This window comes from Microchirus variegatus (assembly GCF_963457635.1).
Source record: "Microchirus variegatus genome assembly, chromosome: 2".
NCBI classification, from domain to species: Eukaryota; Metazoa; Chordata; class Actinopteri; order Pleuronectiformes; family Soleidae; genus Microchirus; species Microchirus variegatus.
This window is the reverse complement of record NC_139803.1, coordinates 13,113,665-13,135,615: the sequence shown is the minus strand read 5'-3', so window position 1 is coordinate 13,135,615 and position 21,951 is coordinate 13,113,665. Positions and strand designations below refer to the sequence as shown.

The window sequence follows — 21,951 nt, the reverse complement described above, 5'->3', positions numbered from 1 at the left end:
CAGGACCAGTAGTAGACCCAAACCTGGTCCTCATGAGGTAGAACCTTGTTTCTGAGGAACTGTTTAAAGCTCCCATAGAGCGGAAGTTCCAATTAACACTGTTTTTTGGTGTGTATCTGCACCATTACCTACTTTATGAAGCCCTAGTTTCGAAACAGTTCAGCCACTGCTGAGAACGCTGGGTTTTATTGTATTCTCTGGATCTTCAAGCGCTCTGAAAAAGCCTGGAATCGTTACGTAAGGATCCCGTCTCCTGAACAGCAGATCCTCCTGCTCCGGGCACATCCGGTTGCGTACATTGAACCGCAGGAGAAGAATAACGTCCGTTGTGGAGGTGTTTCAGGAGCGACAGTGTCTTCTGACTCTGTGTCTGACTCCGGGTCAAAGTCGTAAAAGGGACTGTGGCGGGGAGTCGTGACAAAGCCATTTTTAAACATTATTAAAACAATGTTTTGATAATGAGTAGCAGTGCATCCAACGTTCCAGAGGGGGAGCTGCACTGCTGAGAGCTGGCGTGCTAATTACGTCACTTCCAGGTACCTGGCCAATCAAAAGACAGTTGGGAAAGCTCTGGTTGGCTGGCCAATCACAGCACAGCTCTGTCTTCTGGTGGTGAGTTTTTCAGTCTGAAACAGCGCGGCTGAAGAGAGCTTCAATGAGGAGAGATTTCGAACGGCTGGTTTGCAGCAACAAGGAGGTTTTTGACCATAAAAACAAGTTAATGTATGTAAGTAGACCTCCATAACTCACATATATGTGCGATAGGACCACTCTACGTGAGCTTTAAATGGTTATGGTTTGGTATAATGCTTTGTTTAAGCTGTCTAAATGAATGGAGGACAAAGCAGTGTCCTAAGAAAAGCTATGCGAACCTGTGCATATGTGTGTATGTGTGTGTGAATGTTTAACATTTCTTTCAAACGCCTCTTACGCCACCGCACACCCAGAGTGCTGCCAAGGTCAGGCTGCAACGATTCAAAGTCTGACTTAAGTCACTGTGATAGGACCAGAGGCAAATCCAAGACATTCAGGCTCATACCACACTCCTCATCAAAGCCTCCTCACGCTGCCGAGCCAAAATAGAGCCGGACACGCAGCTGCACTTCGTTGAGGAGCCCGGGTCGATTTAATGTGTATTAAACATGATCTAATTTAAAGCTAATAAGGCCCCTGTGTGGTCGAAGTGCAGCACAACTTCAGACTATCAAACTGATAAGGAGAAGTGACCTCTGCTGGGAAAGACAACATTCTGCAGGCTCTTCAAGGCCTGTCAGCTCCTCTCTGCGCTCCGTGATAGGTCGTTAACCTGGCAGTTGCAGGTGCAAGCCTGTTTTCTCTGCTTGTCTGTTCAGATTTGTTGAGTCTTTGGCACTCTTGTGTAAACCAAATCCAATAAAACTAATTGTAAGCAAGCACTGAGTAAACAGCGTATAAAAGCTGTGTTTCCACCGAGCAAAACCAGTGCACTTCAGCTTGCCAGTGTACAGTTTGGAATAGTAAATCCTGATCTTATGGTGTGGGTTGGACAAATGGCGATAGCCACGTTAGTTATGAAATCATACCAGTGCAACACAATGTAGCGCTATCAGAAATAGTGTTTCTATTTTCGTACCCATTGTAGCCCAGAAGTGATAATTCTTTATCAACCAATAAATGGACTATGTGTCTACTTCCATCCATAGACCATATAAGTAAGAATATATCTTGTAGCTGTTTGCAAAAAGAACTCCATGTGAATCGAAGTGAAGTCTATGGTTCCACTTCTTACTTGATTTACACGTCAGTCAACATTTTCCTGAGGATTTAATGGCCTCAATCACTAGCTTTAGAATAGCACATGATATAGACACCAGTGTGAGTGGACGGGTCGTATTTCCTGGTTGAACTTTCAGTTGTAAAACCTCAACATGAGCTGGCCAAATCATGAATATTGAGGCTTCAGAATGACAATTCAGACTTTAATGGGTCACTTCATGTTGCCACTTGGCTCCACCCTTTTTGGGGCTAGCTACCCCAAAAAGAAGGGTGCCAAAAAGTGGGACTATACAGATCAGTTATTTTGGTACTATTCCCAACTTTTGACAATCAAAACCCAAATAATTGTGTAACGTATCAAACCGAGCCGAACTGTTCCACTTGGTGGAAACAGAGCTAAAGTGGAACCTTGAAACCAGAGCCAGGTGTCTGCTGGTATACACCCCCTATGTCCACCTGTCATATCCAGTGATTGTTGAGCAGCAGTAATAGTTCCACGCTGGCATGAAAGCCCACAGGAAATCCCTCCAACAAAGCACCCTCCAGGCCTGGAATGTTGGCACCAAGCTGGTACTCGAATCTCGGCCCAGGGCAGCACCGGCCTCGTAGACCATGTGACACAGCGAGGAATGCTGGAGGCCAACACTGGGTCAGAGGAGGGGGGTTTGGGTGGGAGGGTCAGCGGTTGTGAGGACAGTGGTGGGGAACCGTCGAGGTTAGTGGAGGATTTGGGGAAGGGATTTGGGGCCAGCAGCCGAGGCTGTAGCGCTAATCCCCAGTTGGCACGCTGAGGAGAAGTGTGAGGGACTGTGTGCTCTGGAGGCCATCTGTCACTGTGAAGTGCTCTGCATCCCTTCTGTCAAACACACTTAAAGTGGCAGGGTTGTTTCTGCCTTTAGACATGAGCACAACAAGATGCTGAAACTGATGGAGAGGTTCGGATGAATTTCATTTCATTTTGGATTCGCCGCTGAAATTTGCAGATGAAAAGAAACCCCAGAAAAGTGCCACGTTTTTGTGACATTACAACATAGATAATTGCACCTCCGGAAAGTTTCTTCTTTTACTTTTACTGTGGCAAGTACGTAACTATAAAAAACATTTTGGTGACACTTTAGATTAGGGAACACATAGTCACCATTAACTAGGTGCTTAATGATTACTAATAAAGGGCGAGTATGCTACTTATATGTTAGTAAGCACCTAGTTAATGGTGAATATGTGTTCCCTAATCTAAAGTGTCACCAAAATGTTTGACTTTTATACTCAGTGTGTTTACCTGACATTAGAAAAAAGTCATTATTCTGTTAGTTGGACCAAAACTGGACTTTTAAAATACATGTAAACTTGTTAGTTAATTGCACATATACAGTTTATACTATATTGAATTTCTCAAAGTCAGACTAACACACATAGTCAGACTCAAGCTGGCTTTTGTCACAGCAGTGCAGCCTAGAACTGTATAATGGAAAAGTGCCATAAATCGATTCTCCACCAGTGCTTATATACTGGGCAGTTGTCAAATTAAATGTCACAATCAAACTACAACATATAGCTCATCTTAACCGATTCTTATCCATAAAAACTACCATCAGGCGTCTGATCAATCACAAATACATTTTATAGCACAACAACAACAACCAAAAACACAAAGAGTCATCAGAATCATAGCTGCTGAACCAGATTAGCTGTCACTTGTGGTACACAGTTGAATGAAGATTGAGATGGAAATTCTCCAGGAAACATATTCACATAGGAATGCAATGTTATCTAACCGCCCGCTCAATAATCTGGTGCAGAGAGGGGAGAAAGTGGCACAGAGAGAGAGAGAGAGAGGGGAAGATCGAGATATGGAATGGAAAACGAGAGGAAGCGATCTTTCATTATACGTCGACATCTTAATTTGTTAAATGGCCTGTTGGGAGGAGGAAGTGCAAACTGCAATAATAAACACTACATGTGACAAGAAGACTGTACACCATTTATGACGAGTATGGACACTGACGTAAACACCCTCCGACTGAGAGGCGGCGTTGATCGGATGCCTCCGCACCACTCTCCTCTGCAGACGGTTGTTGTGTTCGCTGTATTTGTTCATAAGACGCCGGTGCTGACAGAGAGAAAAAAGTTTCCTTCATCATTTACTCTGCGTCGGATAAACTCCACCGCTGACCCGGCTCCACGCGGCGGTTGTGAAATTTCAATTCAGTTTAATGTTATTGTCATTCAACTGTGGAAAAAAGGTCATGATACAAACTTTACTGATACTAAATTAGCAGCAGCTCCCTCCCCCCCCCCCCAACACACACACACAAGACTGGTCCTGTCAGTCTTTGGCCACACCCCTCCACAAAGTCACACAAGGACCTGAAAGGACAAATGTTTGTTTCCCCCAGCAGAATTAATGAGGGCATCAGTTCCTTCCACCAACAGACTGCGAGCGGCTCCCACTCCCCTTACACAGGCTTGAAAGCGAGAAGTAAATATTAGGACTCGACTATTTAGAAAGAGCTGGAAATGTGCAGCCCACAGCAGGGCCATGAGGGGGGCAGCGGGACAAATGAGGAGTGAGCGGGTCCACTGGCAGAACATCTGAAAGCTGCTCCTCAGCAGGATGTGACAGAGAAGTGCACTAATTGCTTTAACCCTTTGCACCTACTTGCTCCTTGTAATGGCCCTGCAGTTATCCCTCTTCAAACAGGGATGGCTCTGGCCTCACTTGCACACAAATGTTGTTCGTTTCAGTTTAATAAGAATGTAATAGGGCAACGCTGCAAACTGAAAGGTAATGAGGGTCTTCTCATTACATCTGTTTAGACTCAAACAATTATAGACTATCTTACAGTGCACTGTAAATGCAGATTAAAGTTAGTTTAAAGGGCACATATTATGCTAAATCAATTTTTTTTATCATTTTAATACTTATATTTGGGACTCTGGAGGCCCTATGAGTCGGCAAAGTGTGAAAATAGATGACTCACTCATGCTTTTGTGGTAAGTACAGGAGATAAAACGCGATGTTGACTTCGAATGAATATTAGTGCAATGGAAATTCTTTGTGAATTTCTCTTCAATAAGAAAAACCAGTCATTTCCAAGCTTTTCTACTAAAAAAAAAGTAAAGTAAAACACATTTAGCAAATGTATTTAGTGAAATCTCTCGTGTTCCTTTTGTGGTGACTGCTTTAAAGATGTAACATCCAGCAGTGTTTATTTGAAGAAATTGAATATTCTACCCCTAAGTATGATTGTATAAGTAGTGTAATTTCTTCCAAATAAAAATAAATGAGCAGAATAAACCATGTACTTTAGACAAGGGCCTTGTTTATTAAGGCGGCACCACCGTGCCTGCGTTGTGTGTTTTGTTTTGAGGCAGAAGCTTACACACGCAAACGAAAGAACGTCTCTGCCGACACAAACCCGATACATACACCAACAAAAGAAGAATGAGGGAACGGCGGATGAAGTGTTTACATCCTTTTCTGGTATGTGAGTCTCAGTGTGTGAGACAGATCATGTGCAAATGTAAAGCAGGGCTTTTAAAGTGCGTAAGTAAAAAAGTAAAAAGTCGTGGATCTGCGTTGGGATTTTTTGATTGTGGCTTTTGGCAAAACATTTCTCTTCACACAGATGACATATGTGTGTCTAATGTGGGCAGGAAATCCTTTATGCCTCCAAGCTGCCGTAACAGTCTTTTGTGTCCATGCATGACCGACTTCACGTGTGATTTGTGGGGGCAAAATTCTCCCTGCATCTTGAATGTGTTCACACCTGTATTTTACCACCTCTGCGCGCTTGTCACCGTACACGGCCGCTGTTGCGTCGCTGTTGGTGCACGTTGTAAAAGACGGCCTCTCCAGGGGCGGGGTTTATTGATCGGTGCAGCAGGTTAGTGTGCAGGCAAGGTGGACGTATATGTGCACCACAGTGACTGCTCCCCTCCTGGCTACATAAATGCGTGGATTTTACAGCCCAGTCGAGGGCTGAGTCCATTCCAGCTCTAATACAGACCAGTAAATCAGGCTGGTGTCAGGCTGCAGGTATAATATAGTGGACCTATGGCTGAGGACTCTGGGTCAGACGCAGCATGGCAGATTTTTGTGTTCCTCAGAGCTCCACCTACTAGAAGTTGACAGTGGAGTCACATATACTGTATGTTATTATGTTTGTTTAGTCACTCAGTATGTTGAGTTATGTTTGGAGTTCAGCTGTGCAGTTCAGTTTTAGTAGTTTCGGCCCTTGTACCAGTACACAAGCACTGGTTTGGAATTGATTTATTGAAAGACGGGTGTCCACACTCTTAGAAATAAAAGTGCTAAGTAGAACCGTATAAGGTTCTTCGGCTTGTCCTCATAAGAGAACCCTTTTTGGCTCCAGGTAGAAGCTTTTTATAATACTCTTTTGGAGGGTTCCACCAAGAACCCTTTTAAAACCCTTTATTCTGGAAAGGGTTTTTCAGAAGTAAATAGTTCCAGGTAGAACCTCAGCCCTTGTAGAAGGACCCTATTGGAACCCTTATTTCTAAGAGTGCATCTTGAGGACACCTCACCCCCTTTCAACGGTTTCCCATTAAGCATGCGACAACCAACCATTGTTGAAAACTTGAAACTATCCAGTTCTTTAAAAGGCCACTTCACCCAAAAAATATACAGTTATGTATTCATTTCCAGAGATAAATGTGTTATTAGATCATCGGACAGTGGATCTGAGACACATGTCGGGAGGGATTGAAAAAAAAAAGAAAGAATGAAAGCTGATTTTCATTTTTGTAAGCCCCTCCCACCTACAATATTCCCAGAAGTGTTTTCAGACGTAAATTTTCACCAGGTCTGATGCAGTTGCAGAAATCCATGAGTTTTGGGATATGGGAAAGGCCTCAAAAACCTGATAAATTTGAGAGAAAAATAAGAAGAAGAATAACTACTTCAGTTTCAATAGCTATGCACCCTCGGTGCTCAAACCCTAATAAATTTGACAAAAAGTCGATGTCAAAGTCACTTCCTTCAAAGAAAAAAAAGTTGTACACTGTCAAGTTTTAAAGATCTGAAAAAATAACATAAATTAAAAAAGATCAGGTAAAAAGCATCAAAATTATTTAAAGTTTAATCTTCATTTGACCAATTGAGGGGAAAAATGGGTGAAACTGCCTTTTAAGCTGGCAGAGCATAACATTGCTCTTCCATCGTTTTTGTCACTGTTGTGTATCAGCGTCTTCGTTTAATTCCAGGGTTTAGCTTTAGCTTTAGCTTTCAGAGTGGGAACAGTGCCACATGTGCAGAGAACCCAGACTGTGTTAGTCCAACCCCTGGTCTGACTGAAGTTAAACATGCAGCAGTAGCTTGACTGCATTATCCGGATGTGTTAGTCCAGCTTTGAGAAATTTGATTCACAGTACAGCTTCACATGTTTTTTTGTTGACATGTCTGGTTTAAGTCAGACTAACACAGTCATTTGTTTTTGTTTTTCATCTTCTAACGCCGTGTAAAAAATGTTAAAACAATATTAGGAATATTACATTTAAGAAAATGGTTTCCAGTGTGGATTCTTTGATGCTGCATTACAACAGCATTTCTGTATAATATCATCAAACTGTCCTCAGTTTTAACAGTTTTATCCTGCCTTGTGTCTTTTATTGTCACAATAAACGTGTTCAGCAGTTAACCTGGAGAAGACTGATACCAGTCATAGTTTGTTATAAATGTTATTACATTTAACTAAACTAAATCAGATCAATTTCAAAGGTGCTACAGCCAGAATTTCCAGAAACAAATCTGCAAAATATTAATTCCAGCATTTTGGAATGGAAGCTTCTCTCCTCTTATTCAATAAGTGCTGACAGACACTTCTTTTATATATGACAGATGACCCTAAGCTATTTCTTCACGTCTGAAACACTTAGACAATATTGACCAAAGTTTTTATTTAAGGTTACTTTGAAGTAGACATTTGTTATCAATGCTGGAAGAGCAACCTTTCCTCTAAAGAGAGCTGTATGCAGATCAGATAAAGTGGCCACTACAGGTGACCTCTCGCTCTGTAAACTGCCCTGGGGTTTGTTCAAAGGCCAGATTTCACCATAACTGAACATGGAGTGCAGGAGATAACTTCATTTCCTGGTCCACCTTTAATTAAAAGTTAAATTACCTTACCTTATTCCAGGCCATCGCTGAGTATCACAAGACTGATGTCGGACGGATTTGAGACTTTGACAAGAAAACAGAAGCTGCTCTGATTGGCCGACATGCGTCTTTTAAAATTGGTGAAGCTCTTAATATTTCATCACCTGTTTCGCTTTCAGTAGCTGGCGATGATTCATGACTTTCCAGTTCTTGTGTGTGTATGTATTTTTTTTTTTACTCTTTTTCCACCAATCAGACAAGTCACAAATCAAATCAGTGCATCAAACCGTGCAAATCACACATAATGACTTTGCTCATTGTCCGTCTCACTCAGGCTCTGTTCGCCGAATAAACGCTGTTACCTCATTCAGGCTGAGAAATATGGAAGCAATTAAAGAGGGGTGAGGGGTAATCTGGCGACCAATCAAAATGACCTCTTTGTTAGAAAAAACGGCTGAGACAAATATGCATGTGCATAAAGTTGATTCCGTCTTACCCCTCCCCTGTAAAAAACAAAAATTGCTCTTTTAAATTAGAGCTGCAGTTGAAAGATTTGCGAGCGCGAGAGATTGATTTACTGCGCTGCGCTCGAGTTGCAGCGAAAAGGAGAAATGTCTGAATTCTGCGCCTCAGCCGTTCATTTCATCTGGATGACTTGAGGGAGCAGCAGCGTTTAAGCAGATCATGGATGATTTGAGCCGTGCACTGAGCTCATACGCCTGTGTCTGTTTCATCCACTCAGCGACTGCGGCTGTGTCTGTCAAAGGAAGCAGAGGAGCAATTTCAGCACTTAGGCCTGTCCTCGTGTTCTCGTGTTCAGCCTGAGCCTCGTGAAACAAAAACCTCAAAGAACAAGGCTTTTCACGTTCAACCTTTAGGCCACAATTGACTGTGACTGTGGATTATTTTTATTTTTTTTCTGGAGAAATAAACATCTGTTTTCAATGTGTCGCTATATAACAAACAAAGCCGTCCTCCTACAACATCCACTTGTGCACTGACTTTGTAAAAACGGACAATGAACCAAAAGAATGCGTTCGCTCCTCCGTGTTTCAAACAACGATCCACAAATCAGCGCGGCGCTGGACACTTTTATTGTTCTCTTCCAAAATGTCGCGGAATACTTTCTGATTTAACAGCGATCGAATAAAAACCCCTCCTCCGTCCCTTGCTTCACAGAAATATTTAAAATAGAATTAATGATTTAACCATGAACATCTGCAACGCATAAAAAAATCTGTAAATCTGGCGCAGGCTTCGAAAAAGTGCAAAAAAAAGTGAAACAACCTCCCTCGATGAAAAAGGAAAAGTCTTCCATGTTTGAACAGTAATAATCCTACGTCAAAGGCTTTGTTCGCCTGCTTTTTCTTCCTTTATCGTCGGCCATTAAGCAGCTGTCTTTGATGTGTGTGTGATGCGTGACACCAGAGCACCGGGCAGCTCGTGGCAGCTGACTGTGAGATCACGACGTTCAGAGTGAAAAGAACACTTCACGCAGAGTGATGAAATGCAAAAAGGCAATTGGCCTGACGCCTTAACTCATCTGCGGTCGGCGTGGGGGGGCCGGGGTCACTCCGTTTATCGGATCATCACAGCTGATCTTAATGCCTCTGGCGAGGTGAATGTTTTCCATCATTGGCCTTTTTTCACTCAGGCCTCCGACAGTGGGGAGGTTTCACGTCAGCGAATAAAATAGTCTCTCCCCAAATTCCTCACAAAACACACACAATGAGCAGAACCGAGTCTGCACCGTGACTGAAGTCGCTTTCACATTTCTGACCTGATTTCTTCTGAATTACATGGTGAAGTTGACTCAGTTTAACTCAGCCAGACAGCAGGCAAACATGGCGGTGTGTGCACTAATCTTCATGTGAATGAAGCCGTGCTGTTTCCCCTCTTTAACCCCTCTCAGTGATGGGAGTTAGTTAGCTATTTTTTCCCCTGGGTTTGTTGACTCCTTGACTGAGGGCGCAGCCTGCTCTGTCGGGCCCTTTTCGCTCGCAGATTTACTGTGATTACATGGAGCAGTGTTTGCTTTTCCCAGAGTGCTTAGCTCGCTGCATCTTTGATCCGTATTAATACGCTCTCACTCTTTTTTCATGCGTCTTTGCCTTTGAGAGTTAAACTGACGCTGCAGATAGGCGTCCATAGTGTTTAAAATGTGTTTTCTATATCACAAACAACATGACATTTTTAATTTTAAAACTTTAAAACTTGCTTTGTATTAAATCACAGATCTGTTATAATTACCTCGTGAGCCTCATCATGAATCATGACAGAAAAATAAAAATTGTATAGCTCCTATTTCAAATGGCTGATCCACTATTATATTATTATATAAATATACACTATCGTTCAAAAGTTTGGGGTCACCTATAAAAAAAATTTGTGTGTTTTCCATTAAAAGTCACACTTTTATTCATCAAAATAGTGGCAAAATAATTCGAAAATATAGTCAAGACATTGACAAGATTGTAAATAATGATTTTTGTTCAAAATAAAGAACCAGCAAAACTGTTTTCAGCTGTGCTAACATAATAGCACAATGGTTTTCAAGGGTTTTCTAATCATCCAATAGCCTTTTAACGCCATTAGCAAACACAATGTACCATTAGAACACTGGAAATGGGCCTCTATACACCTATTCCATTAAAAACCAGACGTTTACAGCTAGACTAGTAATTTACCACATTCTGATTCATTTAATATTATATTCATTGAAAAAAAAGTGCTTTTCCTTCAAAAATAAGAACATTTCTAAGTGAGCCCAAACTTTTGAATGGTAGTGTATATCTTACAAGTTTGCACAATTCTGCTCTCCCTTATATTTATTTTAAAAAATACATCAGATATAAGTGATTATTTCTTCTCTTTTATATCAGTATATTCAGTATTTTTTGTGATCTAAAACACTCACGTTGAGTTTTTCCAGTCGTTACCGACCGACCAACACGCATACAAACAATTTAGCCAAAACGAAAGACACATGGATCTGGATATGCTGGGACGAAAAGAATTACACAAGGAGAACGAAAAACAGAGCTATTAATAGCATAAAACCCAGTCAAGATGTCGGTTTAAAAAAATGAATAAAATAAGGATGGTGCATAATAAAAGCAGTGAAATCTTTGTATCATAAATCTTGATTTGAAATCACCTCAAGTAGTTTCCATCTAAACACCATAAAAAAAAACTCCCTGAGGTGTCACTGCTTGCTTTGTCTTTATCGGTGGCAGAGCTGCATGCTTTGCATGATCTGCTGTCTCCCAGCGACATGCACACACACACACACACACACATGAATACAGAAAATTGCCTTTAACAGCACGTACTGCTGGGTCCCTATTTAAAGGCCGGAGGGTGACGGTGGGGGTGAGGGTGAGGTTCACAAAAGTCGATTTACTGTACGGGTCAGTACATCTGAAAGCCTTTACCACTCCTGCCAAATTCTTTGTCTCGCTCGTTCACAGCCAGTTACCCTGACTGTGGCCTACGACAAAGGCAATTGGCTTTATATTGTCCCGACTGACATTAACCCCTGATATTTTCACTGCTCTCCATTAATATCCTCTTTTCCTTCTCTATTACTGGGCCAATTCCCACAGAGCGAGAGGTCACGGCGACCGCGGAGAGTTACTTAGACACTTTGTGACAAAGAGCAAAAGAAACAAACTGCAGAGGCGATTAGTTCCGTTTTCTTTGTTGCTGTTGACACAATTGGTCGTGAACAGCCTGAATGAAGGCCGCTCTAAAGCTTTTTTTTTTTTTTACCTGATCCTGTTCAAAATGGCAGCCCACACAGCGACTGCTCTGCTCCATGTGCCACAGCAGTTTTGTGTTGACAGAAGAATGTGGAGGAAATTCATGTTAACAGCAGTTTCGTGTCACTGGCGCATTCCTGGCGTAACGTCCTCGCGGCGCGTCCTAAGCGAGGGTTAGACGGGGGTCAGCTGAATAGTCGCACGGCTTAATGATAACAGTGGCCAGGTTCGCCATTTCCAGACTAAACAGGTCAAACTGAAGGCCATTTCTAATCTGCAGAGGCATGATGAAATTACAACTAATGTCATTATTTTGGTTTGGGTTTTAATGTGTGTGTGTGTTCCAGTGTGTTTCTCAATTTTAATTAAATATTAACCTTGGGAAAATGTTGTAACTTCAGTGAATTCCTGGCTGATTGAATTGAAAGAAGATGAAAAGTGTGATAATTCTGTGAGACACAGCACCGAGAGTTCAACTGACTCCTTTATTATCATTATTATTATTATTTAAAACAGCATTTTGATTTGTACATGATGACGTGATGAATACACTTATTCATCACGTCATCTGCTTCTAAGACAGTCGATAGGTTTACATGACGTTTGAAAAATAAAATAATGTAATACATTACTGTTCAAAAGTTTGGGGTCACCAATGCAATTTTGTTTGTGTTTTCCATTAAAAGTCACACTTTTATTATTATAAAATTAATAGAAAATATAGTCAACACATTAACAAGATTGGAAATAATGATTTTTATTCAAAATAATAATTTTGCCCTTCTGGCAAAACAGTTTTCAGCTGTGCTAACATCATTGCACAAGGGTTTTCAAGGTTTTTCTAATCATCCAATAGCCTTCCAAAGCAATTAGCAAACACAATGTACCATAAGAACACTGGAAATGGGCCTCTATACACCTGTGTACATATTCCATTAAAAACCAGACTTTTGCAGCTAGAATAGTTGTTTACCACATTAACAATGTATAGAGTGTATTTCTGATTCATTTAATGTTATATTCATTGAAAAAAAATGAGCCTAAACCTTTGAACGGTAGTGTATAAACATGTTCATGACGTGGACATAAAAGACCAAACCAGTAGAAAGGAAAAGACGACGACAACGAGGGAAAAACAGGGCGAAAATATAGACCGGAGCATTTTTGGAACCGAAAAGAAGGGCAACCGGGAAACACCGAATACTCATTCAGTCTATTTCCCTGTTAGTGTTTGTATACTGAGACGAGGACAGGAGTCCAACGAAACGGCAAAGTCGAGCTATAACCACAGCATGGCCTGACCACGCATGGAAACGTACTGACTATGCATGTTCTAAGTCGGCGAGGAGGCTTCTTGTGTCTTGTCGCAGTGAACTCAGTGACAGACAGCAGTGGGTGGACTGACTCACTCACACACATACAGACACTATTGTTGTCCTCAACTGCCACGCTGAGGAATGCCAGCGACTGAGGAATCCTTGAGGCTGTCGACGGACAGGGCCGTGTGCAGACAGAGCAGACCCCCTCTCACCTGCACTCTGTGTGCTTTTAAACTGATAGTAACGGTGCCATCACATGAACGGGGGAAGCTTTCCACACGCCGAGCGTGCTTGGTTGGCGTTCAGACTGTAATATCATGTCGTGAGAGCGCCGTTACCATGCGAGGAATGAAGGCAGACGCAAACAGAGTGTGTGGGGAAACGTTGCGTGAGACAGATTAAACAATATGTGGAGTCTGTATAAGTAGTCGTCAAACTGACAAATGAATTCTCGACTCTCAAAACCTCGGCAAAAAACTAAACAAACTCATGAAACCGGAACGCACAGAAAGTATCCATGTAGGCTAACAGATATGGAAATATGGACTATAAGCAACAATAACAACGACAACACTTCCCTTTTTTTCTTTTTATTTAGTTACTCCTCAAAAATCATCCATCCTTGATTCTAAGAACATTAAAGATTGTTTTTTTTAATATTCACCATCATTTTTGTAATGCATAAAGTGAATTAACTCTTCCTAACTTACATGTTTGTCCAAAAACTGTGAAATCAGCCTCATAAAATGTCTGCTCACATTTCCCTCAGCCCTGTTTTAGTATTGGCAGTTGTTTTGGTAGATTGTGCGTTTCTCTGTGTGTGTGTGTGTGTGTGTGTGTGTGTGTGTGTGTGTGTGTGTGTGTGTGTGTGTGTGTGTGTGTGTGTGTGTGTGTGTGTGTGTGTGTGTGTGTGTGTGTGTGTGTGTGTGTGTGTGTGTGTGTGTGTGTGTGTGTGTGTGTGTGTGTGTGTGTGTGCAGCTTTGGCATCATGTGAGCTCACAGCACGGGCGCTTATATCTCCCACAGCTATTTCTGTCGGCGTAAAATCATGAGAACCACTTTAGCCGACACAAGGCTGGTCAGAGGGTAAAAATCTGGGTTCCTCACAGTACCAGGTCTGTTCCCTGCTGACAGAACTACTCTCGCTTTATGTTCTAAATAAATTAGATTTTGGACCCCCTTTTTTTCTCTCTTTTTCTATTTCAATATTTGTTCATTGGAGGTCTGGCTCTGAGACAGATGAATGTTTGAGTGTTAAAGCTGGGGTAGGAGTGACAAAAACCCCTTTGTAATGGCCTTTGTGAGGAGGTGGAATGGCCAAACAAACACTTTCCCAGGGTTGGAGTGATTCACAGAGTGAACCTTACAACTGACATACAGTCACACTGAGCTAAAAGTAGTATTAAACTGTTATTTTTATCTTTATTTTTATTCTAAATAGCAAATTTTGGACAAAATTGTTATTAACAGAGCGGCACAAGGAGGACAAAACATGCAACATCCAATGTAAAGATCATGGTGAAGATCATTTAATTATTTTATAAATACTTCTTTCTTTATTTCAGTATACAAAATAGCAGTATGTACATCCACACAAAAGTGGTTTACAAAAATCAATGAGTTCAGCTCATATGCTCTAAAAAATAAAATATATATTTTTTGAACTGTCTGCACATAACGATAGAGATAATGCACCATTTCACCAAGCTCATTATTGTCCTCTGTCCAATCCACAGGGATGCAGGCACGTCGTGATCCACGCTGGACCCGTGGTGAGAGTCCAAAAAACATCAACCACAAAAAAATGTTTCCATGATTGAAAAGTACTTGAAGTTCCCTTTGTGTTCCCTTTTCCTCTATCATCCGTTGTCCCGCGCAGGAAAAAAGTTTCAATAGTACCTGAAAAAAGTACCACACGGTTCCGTTAGAACCCTTTAAATCCCGTGGAATAAAGTAATATGTAAAAGTCTCAAAAATCCTCTCCTCCAGCATAAAATCCAATATTATTTCTTTTTTAATAGACATATAATAAAATAGACTTTGAAAATCCCCGCTGTGGGGATTTTATAATCATTAAAATGACAAAGAAAAAAGAACCCATGAGGACGGCGGTCTTCTCATAAGACGACTGGAGCTGTTGTCCCGCGCTCCACATCCAGGTTTGTGACGCAAAATAACAGAAGCCTGACTGGCAGCACAGAGATTTGTTACAAAAAAAAAAAAAAATGATAGTGATACAAGGAAAAGACCACTTCTTCGTTGAGATACACATGCTAAAGCTTCAGGCGAGATTAAGCCTTCTTTGTACTGTAGTGCTTTGGTTAATCTGGAGCCTCGGGTTAGGCTGAGTACATGAAGAGAGCTGCTGATGTGGCCGGGAGCAGCAGCGGGCGGGCGGTTAGGTCGGGGGAGCACTCATTTGCACACGTATCTCTCGACAATCCGCTCGCACTTCTTGCAGGTGACGTAGCAGCACCAGTGGTACTTGCAGTGGCAGCGCTCCACCAGCTTCTCGGTGTACGGGTTGTAGCCGCGGCTGCAGCACATCAGCTCACAGCTGTCGCTGCCCAGGGACGTTTTGTTGCATTGCCTGAAAAGAAAACAAACAAACAAAAAAAAGATATTAAGTCAGACGGTCCGAGATGTGGAGGCTAACACATATTTCCGCTCTGGTTTCCTGCCGGACACAATGAAGTTTACGGCCTCATTCTGAAACATTTTCTCTCCATCTCGCCGCCTTAAAGAAAGGCCACAATAGTCCTTTAAAAGTGCTTGACCGACCGGTGTGCTTTAACCTTTTGTGCACTCCTTCTTCCAAACATGTTTTTCATTCATTCGCTTTTTTGTTTGGCCGTCTTTGGGCAGTGGATGCTTTCGGAGCCTCTCATTTCAGAAGCCCCGAGGCGTCTTGAATAGCCCCGTCATAAATCTGGCTGAATACACAGTGCTGCCCTCCCTCTCTTTAGCTCTGCCCTCTTCACATAATTGCATTGTTTTATGATGGCGGAGTGTTAATGACCAGTATGCTGAGAGCGATGCTGAGCCGATGGCTCCTCTGGGAGTGAAAGAGGAGGAGGGACTGAGTGTAAGACAGGTTTATTACATCGCTGAGAGCTGGGAAATAGACAGAAACCCCCACACAGTCGAGGGTTGTCAGGGGCGAGATCTTGTTCTATCACTGCTCTGCTCTGAGCCGAGCGAGAGGACAGCGCCGTACAATCTGCGGTTCACATCTGCAGCTTTAGGCACGAATGCAATAATGCAATTTCAGACAAAAGGACAGACTTAAGCAGTGTGTCTCTTCCCAAGGCCATGACAAGTGATAACACTTAGAGCCTTAGAAGCTGCTGCCAAAAGTCACTTTCCCTGCTGAACTGACTCCAGAAGGTTTCAAAACAGTCACATATTGCGCTAGTTCACATCACAATGGAAATAAAGTGGATCGCCACATCATTTGGCCTTATTAACGTTGCTGCTTCTGCATTATCAGGCACAGCGTCGGGCACAGTGAGTGTCTCTTGACATTGGGGACATGTCCTCTGCATATGTCTGCAAGAGTGGCATAAATACAAGCTGTAGCCACTCACACAGTGTGTGGCATTTAACAAAAACACCATGTCCATCATGAGCTTTTAGGCTTCGACGTGGCAGCAAATTCCACGAAGAGACTGGATGAAATTCTACATCATGGCATAGAAATCTGCCACCGCCTTCTTGTGCTACACAACTATACGTGCATGGGCTTACAGTGAGCATAACTCAGGCTTAACTTCTCACAGACCACACACTAGATCTGAGTCGCAGAAGTATGCGCACTTTATCTTTGGGGACCATTAACTATTTCCCCATTTGTGTGGCCCTCTTCAATCAATATCAGCTCCGGTGCACTCAGTCCCAAGAATAACTGCATTAGTCATTGTTTCAGATAGCAGAACAAACGCTCCAGTCACGGAGGGGCCTGTCCAGCGACACATGCTCAGACAAGCCACAGACAGAGCGCTCTCAGGGCCACTCGCTCTTATCAGCTCGGTCTCCAAAACCAAACGGTGCCAACACCTCCTGAGAGTCAACATCCTGGTTGAGCACACATCCATTTCCTGTTTGTCAGCTGTTTTGTCTGCCACTCACTCCAAACAACAGAGATCTATCATTAGCAAACACAGTCGTGACCCTCTCACCTGCCCTGTGTGCCGGCAGATCCCTGCTTTTCATTCTTGGCACAAAAGTCCGGGGAGCTCTGCAGGTAGACCAGCTCGTTCTCCCTCACAGGCCTGATGTCAATATCCTTAGGTACCAGCTGCTTACGTGTCCCCATGGGTCTGTGAACCACCTTAGTGGCAGACAAGTACTTAGTCTTCAGGTCCATGGCGATGTCCCTGAGGTCTTGCAGTCCTCTCCAGCAAGTTCTTATAGAGCAGGAGCCGGAGACGCCGTGACATTTACATTTCATCACCATCGCATTTCTCAGAGCCTGGGCATGAAGAGAGGAGACACTGAGGTTAGGAAGAGCTCAGAACATGCATGAAGCCTTATGTATCCAGGTTCAAACCCACAAGTTAAATTAAATAAAACTCTCCCAAGTGGTAAATAAAAGATTCACATGGCTCACAGCTATGGTAACAAAGCAGAGCATGAATGCACGTGGAAGCTTTGTGCCTGAAATGATGCCAGACTTTGCACTGCTGTCAGAAACGAAGCAGACGAAGAATAAATTAGCGTTAGTGTTCACCCAGGACCTGCGTTCTCACTAATGACAACTAGAGATGATGCCAACAAAAACATGTGTGAATCGCAGAGTCAGTCAACCTGGGACTGAATGCTGATTAAATACATTCCCGCTGGTCAAAAACCAGTGGGAATGTATGCTCAATGTGCTGTATTAAATACAGCTTTTTTACCCTTATAGGATAAGTGAAACATGTCCGTATGTCTTACCTGTCTGCCCACTTCACTGTTGTGCAGGTGCATGAGTTTGTTAGCGTGGGAGCCCGCGCGTTTCATCTTCATGGCGGCGTCAGAGAACTTTGAGCCCATGATCAAACCGTAGTGCAGGTTGTCAGCGCAGCCGCCCCACCGATACCCAGGCTCCGGGATCTCCGCCGGGATCGGACCACAGGAGCACAGGCGCAGGTCTCCAGAGGTGCACGCCCGCGCTATGGTGTGGCTGATGGTCGCGGCCGAGAGAGCGTAGACGAACGCAGACTCCCTCGTCCCTGTAAGGAGAATAGAAAGTGAAATTATGAAGCTGCAAAAGGGGAAGTTAAGAAGACAAGAAAATCATATTCAGTGCTGACTGTGGTTATTAGAGCTTTGTGGTTCGTAGTGCAAACATCTGGTCAGTATTGTTCAGTATTGGCCGTCACGTGAGCCAATCACAGTTGAATGGAGTTTCATTTCTTGGAAGGTGGACGTGAGGCCACAGAGGTAAAGTTGTAACAAAAAAATCCTCGCAATTTAGCAGCAGGAACTATGTTTGGAAGTGTTTTCAAAGAGAATTGACTGATAGTGTTGATTATATTTTTGTTGGATGGACTGGAGCCAAAAGGGGTTCTCCTGTGAGGACAAGCCGAAGAACCGAAGAAGAGTGTAGTTTCAGCACTACAGGCAGTAGAATATCTATAGATTTTTATGGTTATGACATTTTATTTCCTCAGTTCTGTGTGCACAAAATCAGTCAGTCCATCACTGAGGCCGCTATAATGCAGAGTGAGCGCTGATGTAATTGGCGGTGACGCTCATACACTGATAGCGCATATGTTAAAGGCCACAGAGTAACTGAGAGTAAGGGAACAAAATCCCGAATGACCGAGGGCTGCTTAGATCAAAGCTATGCCTGGACAGAGATGAGCCATTTCCTGTTCACTGCAAACTGTTCATTTGGCAGCGTCTTTCCGAGGGAGCTGTGCAAACCCTCTCTGTCCAACCCCCCTCCCCCAACCCCTGCCAAAAACGCAACTGCAACAGTCTCTGGCTGATTCAAAGACCTTCAGGCAAAAGAATCAGACTGCAGAGCAAACACATATGTGGTCGGACACAGTGCGACTGTAGAGTTCAGAAAAAAACAAGCCAATTATTAAATCATACAGAATATACACAGGCTGCGAAAGGAGGTATTCTCAAATTACAGCTTCAGCCTCAGCCTCCCACAATTGAATCGTTTGGCCGAGAGTTTAAAAGATGGAAAGATGAGGCCACATGTCATCATAAAACCAGGAACAATTTCTGAAAAGGAAATGATTCCGCAGGTATCGCTGTTCTCTAAAAATTCGTCATGTACATAGATTCTCAAAAATTTATAGTGGCATCCGAGCAAAGACACCATTAAAGGCCAGAAGATCATTTCACCAGTTACTGTAAACTGAACCACAGCACATGCACGACTCTGTGACCCCGCGTTTTTTGGATATTCATTGACAATAAACATTAGACTCTTGTGGGTTTAAAAAAAAAGTAGAAGAAGAAGTTTGGAGCGGCTCCTTGGAATCAACAGAGTCCAAACTTTTTTTATGACCGTACCTCGGTCGAGGTCTGGACGATACTTGGGGGAGTCGACGGGGATGTCGATGGACGAGCAGTTCCAGCGCATGTCGGCGAACGTCTTCTGACACGTCTTCTTGACCTCGCGGGCCGCCTGGATGATGGTCTGCATGAGCTCCAGGTTGCTGCGGCACAGCTGAGCCTGCGAGGACACCAGGCCGGGCAGCAGCTTACAGTGGTGGGTCTGGTTGACGTGTAGGGACGTGGGGACGTGGGACAGCGCTCTGCGAGAGGGGACAGAGAAAAATCATTTAATATATGCACTTAGAAATATGGGTTCCAAAAGGGTTCTTCTACAAGGGCTGAGGTTCTACCTGGAACCATTTGCTTCTGAAAAACCCTTTCCCAAAGAAATGGTTTTTCAAGGGTTCTTCATTTTGATCCAGGTTCTTGTGTCGCCACCACTGTTGTTAGCTCGTGTTTGAGATAAAGAAATGACCATTGCATCCTTCTCCTTAAATGGTAGGATATCACTGTAGCATTAACTTTTCATAGGGATATTCTTGTCAAACATCCCTAACTTTATATATTTTATTAGTAGCAGTGATATTGCCGACAATTGTGATAATTGTATGTTTCTTTTCACATTTTTTATGTGTTTGTGGACAACACAAAAGCAAAAGCATGCTCTTCAGTTTTTCTGGCTTTTATTCGCGGTTTTATTCCAAGCCTGTGCGACGCATCAGCTTTGAACTGAGCTGTTTGCAAAAGTCGAAACAGATAACGCTTCAGGCCGGGGAAATATTTTGGCCCGTGTCGCTGAATAGAACCATCTTATCAAAGTGAAAATCCCGGGAGGAGAAAGAGGGTCAGCTGTGGATTCATAAAGCACAAGTGACACGTTCTTGGCTTCCGAGGCTTTCTTTTGTTTAAAACACAGAAGTGGCCTTGACGTAAATAAATAAATAAGTCAATAAATACAATAAAAAACACGATCTGCTGTGTATTTGCAGCATCTTCCTCTGTGGCCTCAGTTCAACCTTTTACGCCCGACTAAAAGCTTTGAGTTGATTCAAACTGTTAAAATTGATTGAGGGTTAAATTGATCGAGAAACCACAGGCTGAGTTGGTCAGTTCGTGAGAACCGGTGCACCTTGGCCTGTTCTGCATTAGGGGGGGCCAAGGGGGGGCCCCGTCACTCTGTGCCCGGGCCATAGACTGTGACTGCGCTCGTCTTGAGGTAACCCAGCACTCGCAGGTGTTTACGGCCGCATCTGTTTCGCGTTGCCGTTTGCCGTTTTATCAACGCCGTGCGGCGTCTCGCTCAGATTTAGCACATGCCATCTCGCCGCCGCTCTCATGGCACATCTGCTTTAGTCATCTGATGTGACTCTGGTGACGAGGCGTTAAAAAAACCCAGATTACGAAATAAACAAAACTTCCAAAAAGAATATATACCGAACAGTCAGTTAAGACATAACATATATTGTCTGGGAATTTTCCAAAATTATTCATAAAAGCCTAGTTTACTTTAACAGTGCCATAAAAACAATGTGGTGTTCAGTATGAACCATCAACAGTGGCTGTGTTTAAACTGACGAGACTGCACACAGAGGGCAGTGGCGCTGTCTGCGGCGCCGTGACACCTCATCGTCTTATTTCCTGTTCTTATCGCGTTGTGTTTGTACAGCAGGAGTTACGGGAGTCGCCGCTTCAAGCTAAAACATGTCGTCTGCTTTCAGGGGAATAAACCAAAGAGGTTTCCATTCAGAACTGCCAGCTAATCCATGGACTCCTCCATCACACACACGTGGACAAGACACACTTGAGCAGGGGCTGCCTCAGGAATGCTGAGGCCCTGTTCAAAGCTGCTGTGGGGCCCTCGACGCCATAAAACACGCAGCAAAGAACCAACGTGGAAACAAACATTGTTGTCGATTGCGAGAATACTTACAGCCATTTGATGCCAGAGCAGACCTGAGACAGCAGCAGAGCCGTGAGCACACTGAGAGGAAGGACACGCGAGCTTCTCCTCATGGTTGGACTTCAGTGGTTCCGCTTCACACAGGACAACAGACACGAAGGAGCGTTGGAGCGGGTTTTTTTTGTTTGGGTTCAAACTCAGAAGTCGGTGCCTCCTCCTTCTAAATTCTGCAATCGACACAATAAACAACATCAGTGCCAAAAACGGACCGCCTCCGATTCTCCATATTCTTGTTGGATAGAGACTGTGTGCGAGAGCTGGGGTTTTTTCATTTCTTATACCGAAATATAGCACCAGGAAAACTCGTACTGTGTAAATGAAAAATATTGTTCAGTAGTTTGACAGTTTCAGTCGTTTAAAGTGAAATAAACACAAGAAACAAGTCGGTGAATGACACACGCTGAGATGTCACGTATATTACAGCTGAATTATAAATGGATATTACTATATCTATATATTCTATATAGAATCACACTTTTGAGACATTTGAATGAATGGTATGGCACCCTTATTTTAATGTATTCTCTTGTATTAGAA

The 21,951-nt window shown here is 43.1% G+C and overlaps 1 protein-coding gene across 1 annotated transcript; it reads right to left on the bottom strand.

Moving 5' to 3' along the window:
* Window positions 1-15,368: 15,368 nt before the first annotated feature.
* On the bottom strand, window positions 15,369-21,467 carry wnt11 (wingless-type MMTV integration site family, member 11; the record flags this gene model as incomplete). Its single annotated transcript, XM_083910256.1, has 5 exons — window positions 15,369-15,543; window positions 17,132-17,424; window positions 17,889-18,166; window positions 19,470-19,714; window positions 21,385-21,467. The coding sequence occupies 5 exons, from the start codon at window positions 21,465-21,467 to the stop codon at window positions 15,369-15,371; spliced, it is 1,074 nt and encodes a 357-aa protein (XP_083766382.1).
* Window positions 21,468-21,951: the final 484 nt, after the last annotated feature.